Source organism: Aquarana catesbeiana, linkage group LG06 (assembly GCF_042186555.1).
Source record: "Aquarana catesbeiana isolate 2022-GZ linkage group LG06, ASM4218655v1, whole genome shotgun sequence".
Lineage (NCBI taxonomy): Eukaryota > Metazoa > Chordata > Amphibia > Anura > Ranidae > Aquarana > Aquarana catesbeiana.
The window spans coordinates 112,783,827-112,805,853 of record NC_133329.1 but is presented as its reverse complement, the minus strand read 5'-3'; the positions used below and the strand labels follow the sequence as shown (position 1 = coordinate 112,805,853).

The 22,027-nt window shown below is 40.1% G+C and overlaps 1 protein-coding gene across 1 annotated transcript in view; it reads right to left on the bottom strand.

The window, feature by feature from the left end:
• LOC141148876 (uncharacterized) overlaps positions 1-17,503 on the bottom strand; it is a 356,689-nt gene extending 339,186 nt beyond the window's left edge. The window contains exon 1 of the mRNA XM_073636701.1: positions 15,036-17,503. Within this exon, the coding sequence (XP_073492802.1) occupies positions 15,036-17,056 (2,021 nt within the window). The 5' untranslated portion in view covers positions 17,057-17,503. The remainder of the gene's footprint in view (positions 1-15,035) is intronic.
• Between the last annotated feature and the right edge of the window lie 4,524 nt (positions 17,504-22,027).

The window sequence follows — 22,027 nt, the reverse complement described above, 5'->3', positions numbered from 1 at the left end:
TTGGATTAAAAGTATATTTGTTACGTAAACCACTGTGTGTATATTTAGTTGGTGGTACTGTAGAGGTTACACCCTCTTTGGTGGCAAAATGTCTTTTTATGCCCAATTTCCTTCCAAACTTTTGTAAATCTATGAATGCCTCAAACGTATCTATATTCTTGGTAGGTGCGTATTTGAATCTCTTTTCCAATACAAGGAGCTCTTGATCTTGATCCCTGTTTGCGTTTTGTGCTACGCTTCAGTTTGAATTTTCCCATTGGGGCGGAGGGTTTGCAATAGTGGGGTGGGGTTTATACGGCTTTCTCCATTCCCTCCACCCCCCCTCCCATTGAGGATTTCTTGTATAATGTTTTATTTTGTTAAGCGCTGCGCAAACTGTTGGCGCTATATAAAACCTGTATAATAATAATAATATAATGATATTGGTTGTTGTTAACTCTACCTCTACTCCTCCTCTGCCTCTGTCACACAGATATACTGCGGCACAATGGCTCTCCTGGGCAAAATCCTGTACGGGTACTTTCTACCCTATTTCGACCACCAGAGGGGGCGTGCATGCCCACAGCATGGCGGGGGACCCGATGTGCGTGGCCAGCGAGCACGATCATTGTTGGCCATGCGTGATCGTGTGCACAAGCGCTAGCACGGGGATTTGTGTGTGTAAACACACAAATCCCTGTGCTGTCAGAGGAGAGGAGACATGTCATTTGTTCCTACTAGTTAGGAAAAACGATATGTCTCCTTTCCTAGTCAATCCTATCCCCATACAGTTAGAACACACTGAGGGAACACACAATTAACCCCTTAATCGCCCCCTAGTGTTAACCCCTTCCCTGCCAGTGACATTTACACAGTAATTAGTGCATTTTTATAGCACTGAACGCTGTATAAATGTCAATAGTCCCAAAAAAGTGTCAAAAGTATCCGATCTGTCCATCGCAATGTCGCAGTACCGCTAAAAATCACAGATCACCGGCATTACTAGTAAAAAAATAAAATAATAAAAATGCCATAAAAATGCATTAATCTTTCCCATAGTTTGCAGATGCTATAACTTTTGCGCAAACCAATCAATATACGTTTATTGTGATTGTTTTTACCAAAAATATGTAGAAGAATATATATTGGCCTAAACTGATGAAGAAATTTTTTTTTTTTTTTAATTTGGGGGGATATTTAGTATAGCAAAAAGTAAAAAATATTGTTTTTTTTTTTTTTTCAAAATTGTTGCTCTTTTTTTGTTTATAGTGTAAAAAAAAAATTGCAGAGGTGATCAAATACCACCAAAAGAAAGCTCTATTTGTGGGAAAAAAAGGACGCAAATTTTGTTTGGGGACAACGTCGAATGATCGCGCAATTGTCAATTAAAGCGACGCAGTGCCAAATTGTAAAAAGTGCTCTGGTCAGTAAGGGGGCAAAAATCTTCCGGGGCTGAAGTGGTTAAGCATGTAAAACCATAGCACTAAGCCAATTTCTTCAGGAACAAAGTACCCAATATCAGCCAAACAGAAACACTGACATCCCCCTCTCCATTATGTGAGTGTTAAGAGAGTGTTCTTCTTTTGCAATTTTTTTTTGTTGTCATAAAAACAGTTCAAATAGCAAAGGTGTGTGACAGATCGATTTCATGTTGACTTTCCATAGGGGAGGTTTTCATCAATTCAAGAACTAGTCAATGAGCTGAGTTGGTTGTATTTCTCTCACTATATCATTCTTCAGTATATAAAGACAGTGTTGGGGAAATTCTGCACATTGCTCACATATTTCTCTTTACCTATTGTACTAGAGGCAGGAGTAATAGGAAGAGGAGCTTATCATTACTTTTTTCCTTTTGAGGGCTTTAAATTATACATTTTGGAACAATCAAACTTTCTGAAGATCCATTTCAAACCAGGTTGTATTACACCATTCACTGCATACTGGTTGAAATATCCACTAGATCTAGTGAGCACAGTGCAACAAGGAAATAGCTATGTTTTTTTACGTAGACTTGATCTAAGGTTTCAACCAACCAGGCTTCTTTGATGGCATTTCAATGAAAGCTGAAAATCCTGTCTGTTATTAAAATAAAGGGTCATTTCACTGCCACAAGCCTTGCCATTTCTTGGAACAGAGATCTACAGTTATACAGTTTACCTGCATGGAAACCCGCTTGTAAAATCCAGAGTCGCAGCAAATCCTTGCAATACAATAAGAGAACAATTGCATCACAGTTTACAAACAGAAGCAGGATGAGGTCCCAATGTTGAACGTTAGAGGGATGACAGGAGGTTACCACATAGAGGAGCCACAGTCAATTAAGGTTTCCATTTTGCTTGGAAGCCCTGTTTTTACAGTAGTCTAAATACACTGGACTAATTAAGGCTATAATAAACAGACAAACCAAAAAAATTAATCTCTGAAATTTTATTTCCAGCATTACATACAGTTTATATCATGATCTACTGGCTGGATTCCCAAACAATTAGATTTGGAAATTAGGCACACAATTTGTGCTGAGTCAAAACTGTGATGGGGAAGATCTATGTGTTTCTATTGTACGTCTCTATTTACTTCTATAATTCTGGGAATTCACTTGAGGAAATCACCGAGTGCATTTACATGGGCATCTGGATATTGCAAAGCCTCAGCACACAATACTATCACCCTCATGTTCATGTTCGTATTTTTATGCCTATTGTGCTACAGGGGAAAGAAAATGCTGAGTGAAGAGTTTTACTCAGCAGAGACGTGATCATCCAATTGTTTGAGGTTTTATATCCGATCATTGTTTGCTTTTAATTTAAATAATTCAGAGCAGTGGAGGGCACATTACATTCTAATAAGAATATCTACAGTTTTACTGAACCTAAGTTTAAATATTTTTTTTTTATATTTTATAGAAACCTCTAGAAAAAAAAAGGTTCCTTTATTCCCCAGGGAAAAAATAGCACATGTGCAGTGTAGTATATCTGCAGTACCAGGAAACGTATGTGCATTACTAGGCAGTACATGTGTATGCACCAACTAGCTCAAAAGGCCAAAACTCCTCCTGGTCTGATGTGGGTTGTGATATTGGGTACAGGGTGATCTGCTTATCTGAGGTCTGTTTGAAGGGTTATTTATTGGATGGGGAAACTGGGAGGGGACACTTTGGTTTGAAAAACTATAGTTATCTTAAAGGTCTCATATTAGACTACCAAGCTAGTGCATGTTAAATTAATTACAACTTCCAAGGTAATGTTAGATTATTCTATACCAGGAATTTAGATTTCTTGTCCTGCATGAGGGAGTCCTCCTTGCTTCAGGTATTTACTGCTATTGTACCTCTGTTGCAGAAAAAATAAAAATCTTTCTTGGATTTGGAGAACAAGGCCTTACCTTAGCCCTTGTTATATTTCTTTTCACATTTCAGAGACCCCCTGGTATACAGACATGTGCAGAGGAACCAGTAAGACATAGGAAGGAGTTTACCTCATTAGCACACCTTCATCATCTAAGTTTTCACAGCATTCCTGGCATCTCTCCATGCGTGCATTTGCCTGGCTTCCCCAGCATCCCTTCAGACTGGCTCAGGCTGCATGCTAACCTCCCTGCAGACCAGGGGACACCCCTGATGTAGTGAAAGGGCCTGCCTGATTGGATACAGAGTGATTGGATAGATGGTGTAGCCTTCTATTATATATTTTTGGTAAATCTAATGGAGATTGCACAGAGATTGTGCAATCAGATTGTATAGTGTATGGTCACATTTAGACACCTAACATTACCTAGTGGTACTTTCAGTGTCATTAATTGCTAACAGGACATCAAACACAGAAGCAAACCCATATTTTGCCACATGAAAAAACAGGTGACAAATGCAGTAAAAAAACATGAAAAAATGCCCCATGAGCTACTTTGCCACGTGTAGTGCAGCTCATTAACCAACCAGCTGCCCTGTGTTTCTCTGGAAAAACAAGCCAAAAAACATGAGCTCCCACTACTCTAGGTGTGAATGGGGTCTGAAAGTGAAATTGGTGCGTTTACACAAGAATAATGAGACTCCATTCACATCTGTGTGTTTCCAAACGCATGGCAAATCACACTGAAAATGTGCGCTTTGGCATGAGTTTCAGAAACTCTGCAAATGTGCATTGTGTTTGTGTTATCATTACATGTTAAAGGCACCCCAAGTACGGCACATGCACCAAAAACTGCGATAACGAACCATGCTTCACACCAAAAAAAAAGTTCTGGAGCTTCTCAGGGGTGATTGTTGTGTGTAGTGAAGCACATTCAAGTGAACGGGCTGCCTTATGCGTGATGAGTGAAAATGCTCGAGAACACCCAAAACAAACGCCTGCAGGAATGTGAGTTTTAGCTACGTGGTGATGTGAATGAGGCCTGACAAATAAGTGTCCTCATCCACTCCCTCCTATGCACTTGTATAAAGATGACCATACACTATGCGATCAGATTGTACATTCTCTATACAATTCCTTTAGATTTACCAGAACTTTAGAAAAGGAGGACACACCTGAACAATCTATCAATTTGTATCAAATCAGACAAGACTTGTACTACATAGCTGATGGGAGATCGAAAAGAGATTGTACAACCAGATTGTATAGGAAGTGGTTGGAAGGTGGTAATGAGGGAGGTGTGGTCCAGAGTGGTGAACATGCCCTATCACACCCCCCTCTGTGATGCAACAAGGAAGTGAAGGCTTTTGGGAGATGACCTAACAGGAATTGAAAGTTGAGGAAGTGATGAAAATCCTTTTAAAAATACAAATAAGCTGACAAGATTTTAAACTTCCTGTGGATAAGTGAGAGTGGAACTTCAGTAATTTTTCATCTTTCCATCTATTAAATCTTCTGCCCTTGTTGTTTTAACTTTGGATAGTAAAACATTTTTTTTCTGCCAGTAAATACCTTATACAGCCCATTTCCTGTTTCTTGTCTGCTAAAAAGCCTAGGCTTATGACATCATGCACAGCTGTCTCTCTCTCACTCTCATGAGATTTTGCTAGAAAGGGAGGGGGGATGAGTCATAAGAGGGCCAATGAGAGCTGCAGAGCTGGAGGTGTGTGTCTGTGTAAGTCCAGGAAGTGAACAGGCAGCAGCTTCAGCTGCCCACAGTTAAAATGGATGCAGCCAGACTCAGTGGAGGGAGATTTCTGCAGCATATTTGGCAAGTACAGAATAACAGTATATATAAAATAATATGCAAAGTGGTTGGAGGGAAGCTTCAGAATGGCAAAGATGTTTTTATTACAGATTATGTGAGCAGACTGCAGTTCCTCTTTAAGTGAGAGAAAAGCACATTGGGATGGCTCGGTCTGAAATGGCATTGGAAAACGCTTCAATTTATTATTAAAAGTGAAATTCTGCCCGAAAAGGTGAACTTGTCTTTTAAATGTTCATGTAGAATATAATATTGATCTTGTTCCATTATGCTGTATCAATTTTTTTTACGCATCTATGGCAATTTTAAATGTACCTATGAAAGGCTTCCAGGGATATGATACTCCATATGTCTGATGCTTTTGGTTATAGAGGATACCTGCTGGAGAGAGGAGAGCATGTTCAAGTACAAAGGAGTATAAAACAAAGGTTGCTGAGCATTTTTCTGTCTTTTTAATTTTTACTGAATAGCTTCCTGAAATATCTGTGTGCCCATTTGGGATATTGCTGTACAGGATCTGTAGAGGTATTGAACGCTGCTTCTATGTAGACATTCTGCCAGAAAATCTAAAGCAAGTTTGGTTATTTTCCTACTGTGTTCACTGGATGTATATTGAGGCTGCAGAGGCAATTGTTTAATTAGACCTATATGTTATTTCAAATCATACATTTTCCACTATCCTGCCTTTCAAAAATTCTGTTTTTCAAAGGAATGTGGCTGACCACTTTAAAAGGGAGATAACTGATGTAGCCAGAGAAGACCCACACAAGAACAGGGGGAACATGCTAAATCCATACAGGTAGCGTCCTGGTTGGGATTCAAACCTAGGACCCAGAGCTGCAAGATGTTAAGTGCTAACCACTTACCTGTAAAAAAAATAATAATTTTTTACTACTTAGATTAATACCTTAATATGAAAAATAAATGATAAAAAAAATAGCTGTAGCTCTCTGATGCCTTACGATCTCCTCTCCTTCTTTCTTTTCCTTCTCCTTCTTCCTTCTACATTCCTCTCTGAATATCCTGGTAACCCACTTGCACGTCTCCATATGCATACACCAGGGGACCGTCTGTCAATGAAATTACTACAAGCCTAACTTTAGTATACTTCTGCAACTGGTGGTGCGGTCAACACTTAAGGTTACTAGGTGCACCAAAGACATACACCAATTTCTCATCTTACTTTTCTGTATCTCCAAATTATCCAGGATTTCTTAAAAGACGGGGACTACGTGGGGCACATGGGATGTCAATTCTACCCACTGGTAAAGGAATGTTTTTCTGTTTTATATTTTTTTATTATTCACTGGTGGCAAACTCTCCCTCACCTCGACACAGTCTGATCCCTTTAGGGGTGTCGAGACAAGGAAGAAAGTAGTTGTGGGTAGGGCGATCAACATGAACCCCACAAGTTTCCTTCACCACTTGGTGTTATATGCCTTCATGAGTTAAAGTTTTGATTGTGTAACAGACATCCGCACAGATATCTCGTGATTATTGCTTATGTCTTTCTTTGAAAAATCTCAATAAAAATATTGAAATCTAAAAAAAACATATCTTTTCACTTCAAGAGAGGTAAATGATCATTTAGACTACTTGAGACAAAAAAAAACACCCCTGTCACGTGCAGCATTTAACAAGCCTACTCTAAGGATATGATTTTATGGTTTAATTGCAATTCTATAAGTGTTTAGCATCACTGTAAAAGAAAGATTGATAGCACTAATGAAATTGCACTAACCTTAAAGTTCAGCAATCAAGCAAGCTTAATACCGGCCATACAAGCTCTGCGTGACTGCCACTTATCTCCACCCAAGTAAATGGTGTTTTTGCATGCTAAATATATTAGTATAATCAAATTACTTTCAGAAGAACCGTCACTAAGAACGAATTGCTTTGGATTCTTTTCCTTTCTGCTTTTTTTTTTTCCAGAACTCTTTTAGTTCCCAATGAACCAACAATTCACTGTTCAGCATTGTTTATAATGGAGGTTTTCAGTAAAGAAATGTGATTGAGACAATGTAACTATGCTGAGCCAAATCATTAAGAATATATATTATTACATGAAAGAAATCAAGCCGATTTGTGCGCATTTCAGGCTGTCGCTCACTCAGTAGGAAATCACAAATTGAGCCACTTTTCAGTCTCATGCAAAATGTTAATGTACAAAACAAGCCTATAAATGGGCATAATTCAGATTTTCAATCCTGCCTGTGTAATGCTGGGTCCCATATTCAGTAGAATGCAGGTCAATTAGTCACTCGGTATTTGCAGCTTTAGTATTTTTGATAAGTTGCTGCAGTGAAAGGCAATCTGTAATGGATTTTGATACTTATCTGAGAAGTTGCTTCAATACTTTAGTGGCAGTGGCCACTCTGTAAATCCTAGGCCACATATTAGTTCAAAAAATATTTAGGGTAGAAGCCTAAAGGGCATTATTTTTATTAAAGAAAAACTGAACTTATAGATAGTAGAGGTCTCCTTTGCTGACATCCTTCTGAAAATGCAAGTTGTTTGGTTGTAATGTTGATCCAATGGCTTTAATAAATTCTGATTATCTGTTCTGAAATTAAACGACAGATCAGGAAAGTCAGAACATTCGATCTGCAAACAAGTCCCGGGTCAGTGACTAAGGGTACAGAAACCAAAGGGCTAGCCTGACATCCAAGCAATTAGCATTGTTTAAAGAAGAGGGCAGCCATGACACCCATAATACTTCCTCACTACAAGTTTCCTTTAACTTGTATGTTATGACAGTACTTAGTATCAACATTTTATTAATACCCCCCCAGTCTGATGATGGGGCAGTAAAGGGCAGCAGCATTCTGGTGAGGTCACAGTCTAAGGCCCCATACACACTATTGGATTTTCTGCAGATTTTTGTCTTCTGATTTACCAAAACCATGTAGTGCAAGGGCCTGCCTGATTGCATATAAATTGAAACTCTTAAGGTTTGACCTCATATTATACGGTTTTGGTAAATCTAAAGACATAAATCTGCAGAAAATATAATAATGTGTATTGGTTCTAAGACTGACAGCACTGTACAAAGCAATAGAACACTGATGGCTCATAGTTCACTGCTTCCGACTCCCAATTTGAGTGATGCTATACACAGGGTTACAGGAAGCTTTAATAGGGAGAGTAATCAGATACTTACATAAGTTACATTTATTAAACTGTCATTATTACATAATTACATTTGATGTTTTTATATCTGCTTAGAGATAAAGTTTAAATGTGTCAGGGAAAGTAGTCACACCACCTACAATGCTTCCTACTTGTTTGCATGTTGGAGGAGGTCCAGTACTAATCTTAAAAGTGCATACAGGCATAACAGAATGTTAGCTTGATCCAACAATTTGCCTCTTCCTCTTTTTTTTAATGTTTGTACAATAGATTCTAATTAGAAAGATCACTCACAAAAAAAAAATCACTTACAAGAAAAATGTATATTCACAACCAGTTGCCATCTAAATTCTGCATGCATCCTAAAGCTGAAATATAATCAGCCTATATTTTGCTTTCCCTGGTTGCTGCTTCCCTCCTCAATAAGCTAATGAAATTATTAAAGTGGAACTACACTGCATCTGAGCATCATTTATTTTTAATATTCAAAGCAGACTCACTCATTCATCCATGTCTCCATGCTTTATTTTGCTGAGAAACATTGCATAAGGTTTGCAAAGAACGTTGATCTGGAATCATGCAATGCGGATTTGCTGCAATTGTGCAAGAAAATTGTGAAGCCTGGCAAGTCTAGCAATAGCTTAGCAAGTCATTTTCAAACTTGCAGCATTATTGCTTGCTATCTGGGTAGCTCAGGCATGCAAGCAGAAGGGTGTGCTTGGTTAGGAATACCCTTCCTCCCCTCCTCAAGCCCCCTGGGATGTATGACAACATTTGCTCTAGAGCAGTATGTTGCTCTAGGTAAGCAATTGAAAAAGCAAATTCTGACTGGATGCTACTTTGGCTACTTAGAATACCTGTTCCTGTTACATAGCTTTGCTAAGGACCCCAAAGGCCCAAACATACTGTATATGTAAGAGATCTTTTTATGATTGGGTATTCATTTTTATAAGAAGTTTCTTTGTAATGTTCATCAACAGGATCACCAAGAGAATGTACAAGACAGGAATATCTCAATGTATCATTTAAGAAAAGTCTGAGCATCTCAAACCAAAAAACACAATTTTATTTATTTTTAATATTCAAAGCAAACTCACCCATTCATCCATGTCTCCATGCTTTATTTTGCTGAGAAATCACTTAGAAAAGCACCTCCCAAGCATTTATGGGTGTGGCCATCATAAGAAAGGGCAGATGATTAGTGTAGCATTTACTTTCTGCCCTTACCCAGATAGTAAGGATAACTTGCCACAAATGTATGGCAGTGTTGAATTGTAAGTCTTGTTAACTTGCTGCACATCTTCCCTAGCAAGTTGTACACTTGCAGAGCACTTGAAGCACAAGTTCTAGTTGAAACTTTTCCAATTTATAGCAAATTTGCATGGCAAGTCTCTAGCAAGAGCAAAAATGCAGTGGTGATTCTACAGCAAGAGCTCTGCAAGTCACAGTGACCCCTGTGGTGGGATGACTATTACACAACATAACTGAACCAGAACTTGCAGCAGACTTGCAAAATGTTTGCAAACAAAGTTGATCTGGAGTCATGCAATGCAGACTTGCTGCAATTGTGCAACAAACTTGTGAAGCCTGGCAAGTCTAGCAACAGCTTAGCAATTCATTTTCAAACTTTTACACTTGCTATCTGGGTAGCTCAGGCATGCAAGCAGAAGGGTGTGCTTAGTTAGGAATACCCTTCCTCCCCTGCTTAAGCCCCCTGGGATGTATGACATAATTCGCCATGGTCTGGAAACCAGGAGACAACTGAAATGTAAAAAAAAAAAGTTTAAAACAAGTAACTATGATATACTGACCTATCTATTTACTAATGGCAGCAGCATAAGGATTAAAATATAGTCAATGTTAATTGAGAGTGTAAAGTTCTGCTTTAAATAAAACCTTTTCATTTTCATTACATGCCTAATTTTAGACTCAGTGATGACATCACTAAATCTATGTGCTTCTCTATCCCATGCAGGCAAATTATGGCTAGTGGGAAAGACCAGCAGGGCTCTGTACATAGCTTACTGAAAACATCACAGCACCCTGCTTCAGAGTAAGCAACTTCAGTAGAGGAGAAGAGTCTGTACAACTGTGTAAGACTGAAAGTAAGGCTGAAATTCAGCTTTCAGATCCAACATTTTTTTACATTTGCTCCACTGTGAGTATTGAAACTGCTTTAGCACTCATATGCTGGCCAATAGTTAGAAAATGGCCAAAGCTGCTTCTCAGAAAGTAAAGCCAATCGTGATGTATCCTGATAAGGTGCCTCTCATCTGACTTTTGTAATTTTAATAGATACTAGGCCTATACAATGGTACAAACCTTGAAAAAGAATCCCCTGATCTAACCTTAATTCCAAATACAAATACAGAGAGTTGGGAAAATACCCAGTAAATGTGAATGTTGCAGATAAAAATATCATCCACAGTGTTGGTTGTCCAAAGTCATTTCTCCTTGCATGTGGCCTGATTAAGCTTTGCTCGGATTTTACTGGCCAAAAAAACTCATCCACTGTGGACATCTTATCAGTGAATTGGAATGCAGAGGGTTACCCATAAGCGTACTATGTCATGGACAAATTACAAGAGTGCCTGCAAAGTATACACCCTGTTATCTCTTAGCTGACTACAAGATATAAATCTCCTGAGCGCTCCATACAGGGCTTTTTGAAGATGCATTACTAGGTTTCTCTGTCGAAGCTAGAAACTGATAAATATCTTATACCTAAATGCAATGGCTACGGACCACTTGCCACTTCTGAAGTAGCATAGCAAAAAGCTTTCATCTAGTACATGTCTTTTTTTTTTCCCTCTTGTTTTTAATAAACACCCAAGTCATGCTCCAAGTGCTGTCATCCAAAACATCCATTTAGATAAATACAGATACATTGGTTATGGCAAGCAGCCTTAAGGCTTTTGAGATAAAGTGCCAGTAAACTGAAAACACAAACTGGTGCAGTAAGCATGCCCTTTAGTTAGCTAAGGTAATATGCATAGTGCAGTGACCCACAGCAACCAATCAGTCTTCACTATGTTGCTCTAGGTAAGCAATTGAAAAAGAAAATTCTCACTGGTTGCTACTTGGGCTACTTAGAATTCCTGTTCCTGTTACATAACTTTGCTAAGGATCCCAAAGGCCCAAACATACTGTATATGTAAAAGATCTTTTTATGATTGGGTATTCATCTTTCTAAGAAGTTTCTTTGTAATGTTCATCAACAGGATTGCCAAGAGAATGTACAAGACAGGAATATCTCAATGTATCATTTACGAAAAGTCTACTAAATGAGTTTCTGTAGAGTGATGGTAAATGCAGAAGAGAGTGAAGAATTAGTATGTTAAGCAAACAGGAATCACCTCTGTGTCTACACTCAGCTGGTCCATCAGTTTCTAGACCTGACCTTCACAGATTACTGCTAGTTTCAACTATTCCCTTCAGTACATTAGGTGTCAGACCCACAGAGATCTCTTGGTTATGCTTAGTAGGCGGGAACAACTGCAGGGTGAAATACAGAATGCTAAGTGAGGGTCTTGAAACTGTTGGGAAAGATAAAGAAGGGGGATTCCTTTATTAATGTGCCCTTATTAGAGGACATACCCTTAAAGATGGTGGAATATTTTATTTACATTAGTGGTTATGTGCTATACCACCTACAGCTAGTGAAAACTCTATGCCACTTTATGAACAATTGCGTTATGAGCTTAGCCTAATCTTAGAAAACATCTATATTGTTTTTGGATTTTTTGTTAGAATTAGTTGCTGCATTATGAATACCAATATGAACCAATTTCTGTAAAAGTTGTCTGGGAGTTTTATTAGGATGTTACAAAGTGCTAAAGTGGTCATATATACAATATACATAGTGCATCACACTGACCATAACAGTGCAACAAGTTCAATTAATCTATTAGCTTTTTGCGAATATGCCCATCTATAACTGGTGGGTTTACAAAGTACTTTTAATACTGGCCAACTATTCCAATAGTTGTCATTTGTAAACTAAAACTGGCCTATTTATTAATAATGCAATAGGAAATGGTGTGCTAAAACCATCAAAAAACAATTATAGATCAGTTTCAGAAGTTGCCTATTGAAAAGGTACATACAAATACGGATGATAAAGTTTGGCCCACTATTGCTGAAATCATCGCTAAGACTGGTTGGAAATTTTGACTCCACATTAGCTAGTGTTTGTTAGAATAAAAACATGCTGAACACATTAGTCCCTTTTCTATATGTGGAGAAAATACAAGGATTGCTAAGTGCTTGTTAATGACCAGGACATTGCTTATACACTTTCTGACTATTGCAGGCTTGCATTAACTGCTTTTGATGCAACTATGAAGTTGTGTAGAGCAAGTCTTATTACAGTAAACTGATAGTATATTAATATTTATCATTTGCAGCCAGAGAGAATGCCTATCTTTGCATTAGGTTAACAAATAACATTCACTGGTGTTCCATATTTAAACATTCTAAACTAGGTAAATTGCATGTTATCCCTTGCAAGCAGGGCCTTCTCCTTCTTAAATTTTCAAGTAGATTCCTAAGCTCTTCATTTTTTCTTTGAGGTTAGGTGCATACATGGAGTTTGTTCTCTTTTTGCTTGCTTTTTTAATCAAAAGTCCATTATCATAATATGTATATTTCTACAAAGCCTTACATGTAGAGGAAGACAAAGGAATACCAAAGAAAAATAAGGTTGGTGACTTTATAACTATTTTTATATTTAGTATTTGCAGCAGAATATAGTATTATCTATATATATATAAATATTTATATATATATATATATATATATATATATATATATATATATATATATATAAATATCAGGCTCCTGGAATAGATTTTACAGATAAGATATTTTATTGACTAAAATGAAGTCAGCACTTAAGTAGGTCAAGCTGCTGTAATAACTTATTAATGAACTATATTTCTGGGCAGTGATATAGTGTACACTGTGAAACTGCTACCTCTTTTGAGCAAAATGTACATTCCAGCTCTATTTTTTCTTCAATAAGGATGACTGTGTGTTCTAGTATAATTTTAGGATATAGTATAAGCAAACTGAGCATATGGGTTAAATACTGTAAAAGCTACCTGTATAGATCATATATTCTTAACAGATAATGTTGGATTTATGAAGCAAAAAGTAACAATCTATCCCTTGTACCGGACTGCTGTACACTTTAAAACACATATTTGTTGTAAACTGAATTATGATGCATAGTACATTCACACCTGTATACACTGCATGCTTTTTTTTCTAAAGCACTTCCCAGAAGCTTTTAGGAGATTAGGTTCTATCATTTACTGTCAGCCAAGGTATTGTAATTCTGCAGAATAAGCAGAGAAGTAGGTTATATGTAGTGTAGCAGGTGATATTTATGCACATGCTGTATATATATCCCCTGTTGCCACAATATTATGATGTATCCTAACGTCCCCATTACCACTGCTTTCTAGATGTGATCATTACCATAAAGACAGCTGGCACTGATATATCTAAAACATTAAAAAACCCACCACAACATGCTCCAAAAAGTAACTGCACAGGAGCAAATACCTGCACACAGTCTGAATACCAGCATGCCTAAATAAACTGACATGTGCAGTAAGGTAGACAGTAAACTCCTTAAAATGTCAAGGTAATAGCTGATAGGAAAGTGTGAAAACGTACTGGGGGCGGGGGATCAATAAACTTACTGGGGGGCTGGAAATCAATAAAGCTGCTGCACCCCTTTTCTGGCATTAATTACTTGTATTAATATCTTAGACATAGTTCAAGAAACATCTGCATCAGTTTTGGTTCAGACAGCGACTCAGACACCAAATTCAAGTAGTTCTAATTTGCCCAACTTCCACATTGTGGTACAACACAGGCACCAAATTCAAAATAAAATATAGACAGTTTGCATCTTACGAAGGTGGAAAGCATCTTGCATGCACTCTAAAAGTGGTGCAGCTTGTGCCAAATTCAAGTACAAGTTCTAAACAGACAAGTGCACACTGCGCCACTTTTACACATGTGAGACACTTTTGCAAATTAATCTGCACCAGTTTTTTTTATGAATTTCAGGGAGTGCGATTAAGAGTAAGCACTACAACAGACCAACCCCCATTGAAATGAAAAGTATCACTGTGTATCATTGTAAGTTAGAGAAGCTGAATCAAGCGCAAGCCCCGAGATACTGTGTATTATTGTGCATGCCAGCATGCTCAGTCAGAACGCACATCTGGAATGACAATGACTGAGCAATAACCGAGCAACCAGACGAATCTGTCTCTTCTCTTCTTCAAGATGCCTAATACCGGTATAGTATAACTACAGGTATTGCCCTGCTACTGAGTATATGGTGGCCCTTACCATAAAATATCTATCTATCTATCTATCTATCTATGGATAGATAGATAGATAGATAGATAGATAGATAGATAGATAGATAGATAGATAGATAGATAGATAGATAGATAATGGTGTATAGATAGATAGATAGATAGATAGATAGATAGATAGATAGATAGATAGATAGATAGATAGATAGATAGACAGATAGATAGATATTTTATGGTAAGGGCCACCATATATATATATATATATATATATATATATATATATATATATATATATATATATATATATATATATTTTTTTTTTTTTTTTTTTTTTCTTCTTTTTCAAATAAACATAATATCAACAGGGTACAAAGGCTCTTTTAAGGTCACAACACTAAAGAATCCTTTCAAGCTACTTACCGGTACCACTCCAGCCCTTTCTCGTAGTTCCTGTCGAAAAAGTGGGGCTCTACACCAACAGCCCTGACATCAGGATGGGCTCTTAGTGCTTCCAGCAAAGCTCTGGTGCCTCCTTTTTTCACCCCAATAATAATCGCCTGAGGCAGCCTTTTGTCCCCATACTCAACCGTACTATTGACAGATATTCTTCTACTCAGCTCATCGTCTATGGTGCTGGACTCCTGGGGTTCCCTCTCCAAATATCCAGTGTGAGATTCTGGGATCATCTCAGTGGCAGCCAGTGGAGTTCTGTCCCAGCTGGGTACACCAGGAAGGGGGGAGCGCATTTCATTGCCTGGAAAATCCGAAAATCTACTGACCTCCCCAGAACCCCCTGCTGGGACCCCAGTCTGCTCCCCTACAGGGTCTATACCGGTCTCTGCAGACTCTCGGTACTTCTGATCGGAAACTCTAGAAGACACAAAGCCGGCTGTGCTCGAGTCCATGAGCGGAGGAGCCAAGCTGGAGCTGGCTGTGCTGTCAGCGGGGACACCGGGGGTTTGACCATCCGTGAGATGAGGCTGATTATTACCCAATCCTTGGAGTGAAGGCTGAGCTATGGTGTGACCGGACAGGCTGGGGTCAGTCTGGGTGCTGCTTCTCTGGTGACTGCCTAGAACGGGAGCGCTGAGATCAGCGGATGGAGCGAGAGCGCTGAAAATCCTAATAGGAGAGCTGTCCCCGGTGCTGATCCCTCTATCACTGTCCTTAATAGGGGAGCTGTCCCCCGTACTGAAACCCCGTATAATAGGAGCGCTGTCCAGGGTGCTGATCCCGATATCACTAGTCCTAATAGGGGAGCTGTCCAAGGTGCTGAACCCTTTATTACTGCCTACAATCGGGGAGCTGTCCAAAGTGCTGAACTCGCTATTACTGCTTCTTATGTGAGCGCTGTCCAAGGTGCTGAATCCCCCTATAATGGGATCTCTGTCCCTGGTGCTGATTCTTCGGTCAGTGAATTGGATGGGATCTCTGTCCCCGGTGCTGACCCCCCCTATAAAGGGATCTCTGTCCCCGGTGCTGACCCCCCTTATAATGGGACCTCTGTCCCCGGTGCTGACCCCCCCTATAATGGGATCTCTGTCCCCGGTGCTGACCCCCCCTATAATGGGATCTCTGTCCCCGGTGCTGACCCCCCCTATAATGGGATCTCTGTCCCCGGTGCTGCTTCCCCGGTCAGTGAATGGGATGGGGTCTCTGTCCACGGGGTTGACCCCCCCTATAATGGGATCTCCGTCTCCGGTGCTGATTCTCCGGTCAGTGATTGGGATGGGATCGCTGTCCCCGGTGCTGAACTCCCGATCAATGGCTATACCCAAGGAGCTGATACTTTCAGCGGTGGCGGTAATGTCCCGGGATCCGGTCCTCTGCAATGTGGATGAGCTGGACCCTAATCCATGGATACCGGCGCTGTTAATAGCCGGGCGGAATGTCGCCTTAGTCCTGACGGTAGGTGACCAGAGGTCCTGCTGGGACAGGGTAACCGAGCTCCTGAAACTTGCAGAAGGAGAGAAATCCGAGGAGCCGCTATTGTGGCCGCTGGAGCGGAATGGCGGGGATGCCGGGTCGGTATGTTGTAGGGAAGGTGACCCGGAGGCACTTACTGCTCTGTGCCGCACTTTGGAGGTAAGTTCCCGGTCAGTCGGTACAGTAAAGTCCTTAGTACAGTCTGCGGGCTTTAGATCGGACTCTGCACCGCCGCTCCTTCCAGCGCTCCCGGAGGCAGGCGGCGGCGGTGGCGGGGAGTCCCGGATGAAATCCCGAGCGCCGGTATCAGGCTTGGCGGAAGCGCTCCTGATGGCGTCCACCGGGTCGGGCGGTAGGTAGAGTCCAGCGTCCTGCAGAGGGAACTGCAGCGAGCTGTAGCAGCTGAGCAGGCTGTAGAAGAGGTAAGTGACGGACAGGGACAGAGTGAAGAGGAACACAAGTTTCCGCGGAGCCTTAGTAGTGAGCAGGGCAGTGCCTGGCCAGCGCGGGGCCATCGCGGATCGCCAGCCCCAGACCAACAGACATGGTTTCAGCCGAAATCGTGCATGGAGCCCGCCTGGAGAAACAGCCCCCGGTGTCGGCGAGTCGGGTAAGGTGTCGGGGTTCCTGATCAGGGTGTCAGGGGGACCTCAGACTGCCGGTTTAGGGTCTCCCGATCCTCCACCTCCAGGCACACCGCCTCTCCCCATAGAACAGCTGCCAGCGGCGGATCACCAGCGGAGACATTACCGACTTCTCCTCCCCGCAACACCCGAACAGCTCCGCTGCTTGCTGAGGGCAGGTAGGGATTGCAGCATAGTCCCCGGGAGGCGGAGGTAAGTCCCGATCCCTCGCCTGTTGCAGACAGGCCACTTCCCTGAGCGGCGGCAGCAACTTTAAACCGAGGAAGAGGCGTCCGCGGGTCCAACACCAGCAAAGCCCCGCCCCCTCCCTCCCTGCACACAGACTCGCCCACCTATGTGTCTACACAGCCACCTTCACCTGCTTCCCATCACTGGAGCGCCCACACAGGCAGTGGCGGTGCTGCTGACGGAGGAGAGGGGCGGGGGCAATATTTACTTGCCAAAGGTGGAAGATCTGTTGTGACAGCAAGTCATTCAGAGACTGGCTTGTTTTTGTTACATGACAACTATGAGATATTTGGGTTTATTTGTATTGTTTTCATTTATGTGTGTATTTAGTTATGTGTGTATTTATTTATTTATGTATGTATTTATTTTTATATATTTATGTGTGTATTTATTTATGTATGTATGTATTTATTTTTATATATATTTATGTGTGTATTTATTTATGTATGTATGTATTTATTTTTATATATTTATGTGTGTATTTATTTATTTATGTATGTATTTATTTTTATATATTTATGTGTGTAATTATTTATGTATGTATGTATTTTTTTAATATATATTTATGTGTGTATTTATTTATGTATGTATTTATTTTTATATATTTATGTGTGTATTTATTTCTATTTATTTATGCATTTATTTATCTTGCTAAGGACAAACGCAACTGTCTGTGTAGTACACCGATGAAAGGAACTTGGAGTCCATCAACACTTTAATAAGCAATCAATTTATTTACTCTACAGGATTTATAATTGCATCAATGGTTTGCACAGCACTTTACACCAATGAGGGCAGACAGGAAAGTTACTATACAATACAGGAGGAACCAGAGGGCCCTGCTCCTTATAGGGCTTACAATCTTCAGGTGATACAAAAGGTAATAACTGGGGAATGAACTGTTGGAGAAAATAGAAGCACAATTATTAGGTGGAGGCAGGATAAATCTATAGAAAACAGCCCATTCAAATAATATGCCCTACATGGGGAAGTAGACTTCGATGAATATTAACCACTTACCCTCTTACTCACCTTCCAGACCAGGCCATTTTTTTGCAATACGGCACTGCACTACTTTAACTGAGTCATGCAACACTGTACCCAAACAAAATTGATGTCCTTTTTTTCCCACAAATAGAGCTTTCTTTTGGTGGTATTTAATCACCTCTGCGGTTTTTATTTTTTGCACTATAAACAAATAAAGATCAACAATTTTGGAAAAAAAAAAAAAAAATTATCATTTACTTTCTGCAATAAAACATATCCAATAAAAAAATTGAAAAAAAAATCGAATTTCTTCATCAATGTAGGCCAATATGGTATTCTGCTACATATTTTTGGTAAAAAAAATCGACAATACGTGTAAATTGATTGGTTTGCGCAACATTTGTAGCGTCTATAAACTATGAGATTTTTTTTTTAACTACTAATGGCGGCGATCAGCAACTTATAGCAAGACTGTGATATTGCGATGAACAAATTGGACACTAACTGACACTTTTTGGGGACCAGTAACACTAACACAGTGATCAGTGCTAAAAAATATGATATGTGCTTTTACTTTACTAATAACACTGGCTGGGAAGGGGTTAACATCAGGGGTGATCAAAGGGTTAACTGTGTGCCTAGCTGGTGTTTTGTTACTGTGGGGGAGGTGCTTGTACTAGGGGAAGGCATGGATCCAAGTCCCTGCTTTGCAGGAACACAGTGCTGCTGATTGAAACAACATGATTGCTAATTTGCCATTCCGACCAATTGACTCAATTTGATAAAATCCTATCTAAATTGAGTCTAAATTAATTGGAAGAGAAGTTCTTTCTTTTCAATTGTTTGTAGATTCAACGATTTTTAAAAAAACGGACTTCAAAAAAAAAAAAATCAAACCTTGTGTCGCCGCCATATGGAATGCTTTTTGCAGTATAAATATTCTGAATCTGATGTGGATAGTAACTAAAAGCCTAATTGTGACTAACGATCTGATCAAACAATTCTTAACATAATGGGATAATATAATCCGATCTATGAATTATCAAAAAGACACATACTGTGTCATGAATTGATTATGAGCAACACTGATCAATTTGTTCAAAATTATTCTGATCAGTCTGGACAGAAAAATCTGACTGTAGGAAACTAAGATAATTTGATATGAGCATATAACCCATCACGCAATCTTTTCAATCTTCTGATTGTATTTCTGGTTAGATAGTAAATCTACATAGGTTGCATAGGTGTGAGCAGCCAATAGCATTAGGGTGTGCACCCCAAAGCTCAAATGCACATGCCTATCACTGCAGCCTCAGCTGCATGGAGTAGTGAATGAATGGAAAATGCTCTGTGCTTAAGTGCTTCCTGTTCATTCACAAACAAGCATAGTATACACAGTTTACTATGCTTCAGTTATGATTAAACACAGAGAGTGAGTGTGTTGTGTTCACTGTGTTCATTTAGAAAAGGAAGGAGCCGGTACATGACATATTGATTAGTCCCTTCCTCCACTCTGCATCCTGAAACATTCCCTGCAGCAGCCAGGGGGAGAGGAAAGGAGGGAAGCCATCAGCATTGCGGTGGGGGAAGGCAACATGAAGGGGAAGCCCGGGCAGTATGGGATATTGGCAATGCACAGAGTGATTAGGGTGTACCTAGGCACACCCCTGTAGCCCTCTCTTCTCTACATATATTCTAAATTATAAATTATAAAGCTTGTGTGAGAGTTCAGAAGAAACGGTTTGGAGAGCTGAAGTTACACTCTGCAGAGCTTAGTGAGGAGAGCTCTGACAGCTGATTGGAGGGAAGAGACACACCCTCATCCACACAGCACACAGGAACAGAGCTGGGGCTTCCAATCAGCTGGAGATTTTTCCCCTGTCACATTTTTTCTCTTGGTGTCAGGAAAACTTTGCAGAAGTGACTCATGCTGATAGCAGAGGAATGAAGCAGCAGACAAAAGTTTCACTTAGTGCTCTTAATTGAAACAAGTACAGACTATACATAGAGGGATATGCTTTGTTCATATTTCATTTTTGAGGTTTACAATCACTTTAACTGTACCATGCAATCATATATACAATTCTTCTGTGTATGGCCGCCATAAAACTGGAACAGAGTGTTACAATAGTAGCAAGCAATGATGTTAATGCATTTACACAGAGGGTGTCTTGCTGTATAAGCAGTTATTACACCCACACATACAGAGTGACTTTACTGTCTAGGCAGGTGTTCTACAGTAGAATTGTTTTATGACCATACATAGCTTACCAGTTTTTTGTATTTTTTTAATGATCATTCATCTTTAAAGTCCATCTCCGGGACAAGTAAAAGTCACCCCTTAAAGTGGAGCCAATCCAGCATGCAAGGGTTAAATGCTCATTTCTGTCTAGGGGACAGGAAAAACTGCTTTACATACAGTACCTGATCCTCCCTCTCCTGGCAGATGCCGATCCTCTATACCCTGGTGGTGGACTATTCCTCAGCATCCTCACATTCAGTGCAGGGCTATAGCCACTGCATCAAGTCCTGATGACATCAGAAGACCTTAAACCGCCAGAGTGCAAGGGAGAAGAGGCTGAGGGGACCAGTCTGCTAAAGTGGAGGATCAGTAAGTAAAAGTACTATTCCAAGTCCTCTAGACAGAAACAAGTATTTGACCCTTGTACCCCTGGTACAGCCCCAATACAAGGGAGGGTTTTCACTTTTCCTGGAGTTCAGTTTTATTGAACACCTTTTTGGATAAAAAGATAGAAAATATATTGTAACAAAATAAATCAGTGAGGGTTTCCCAGTAATTAATTACACTGTCCACACACATTCTTTTTATAGGTTATATTATTTCAGAGAAAATCATCTCATTAGCCATTGTGTGGGAATATAAAGACTCCAGTTGCACAGTGACCACAAGAATGCATGAATTCAGCTGCTTTATTTCCTTCATGATTCAAGGGTTTAGCTAGCATACTAGGATACCAAACACCATGGTCTTTCAAATTTGACCAGTGATGGGCAAATCACCTGTGCTTAAAATCTGTTGCCCTCTTCTTCAGAAAATAAAAAGTAGCTTTTACTGCAATACCCACCTTTTTGCCAGCACTGTCACCTCCAGACTCACCGCTTTGTGATCCACTGGTGGTCCTCTTCCAGGTTGGACGATGCCTACCATAGTTCAAACCAATTCTTGTGATCCAAGGGCATCAGCAACCATCATCAAGTTGTCTTGGTCTAACATAAGAAAGCTGCAGGAAACAGCACCCCGTGGCACCATTCTCTGTGGTGTTGAAGACTGGCCACCACCAGAGAATGACTGGAGCCCATGAAGTCACTTGACTGTATTGAAGTTTCCTGTGACTAAAAGAATGTGTCCCAAAAAAAATAGCAGAGGGGGAGCTATAGGAGGCTGGGATGGGGCAGTAGAGCAGTGAGTGGATTTAAGGTAGATTTTGACTAAAAAATTAGGGTAATGGTGGAACGGGATTGAGTATTTTCTAGGGTACAAGGACTTTAACATACTGTATGTGTAGACTCCACTTAACCATGCACAATATTCAGAGCAATGTGGCCAAGTACAGAAGACCATACATGTCTATTGGCAGATCTGGGTTTTCAGAGGCATTTGATGCA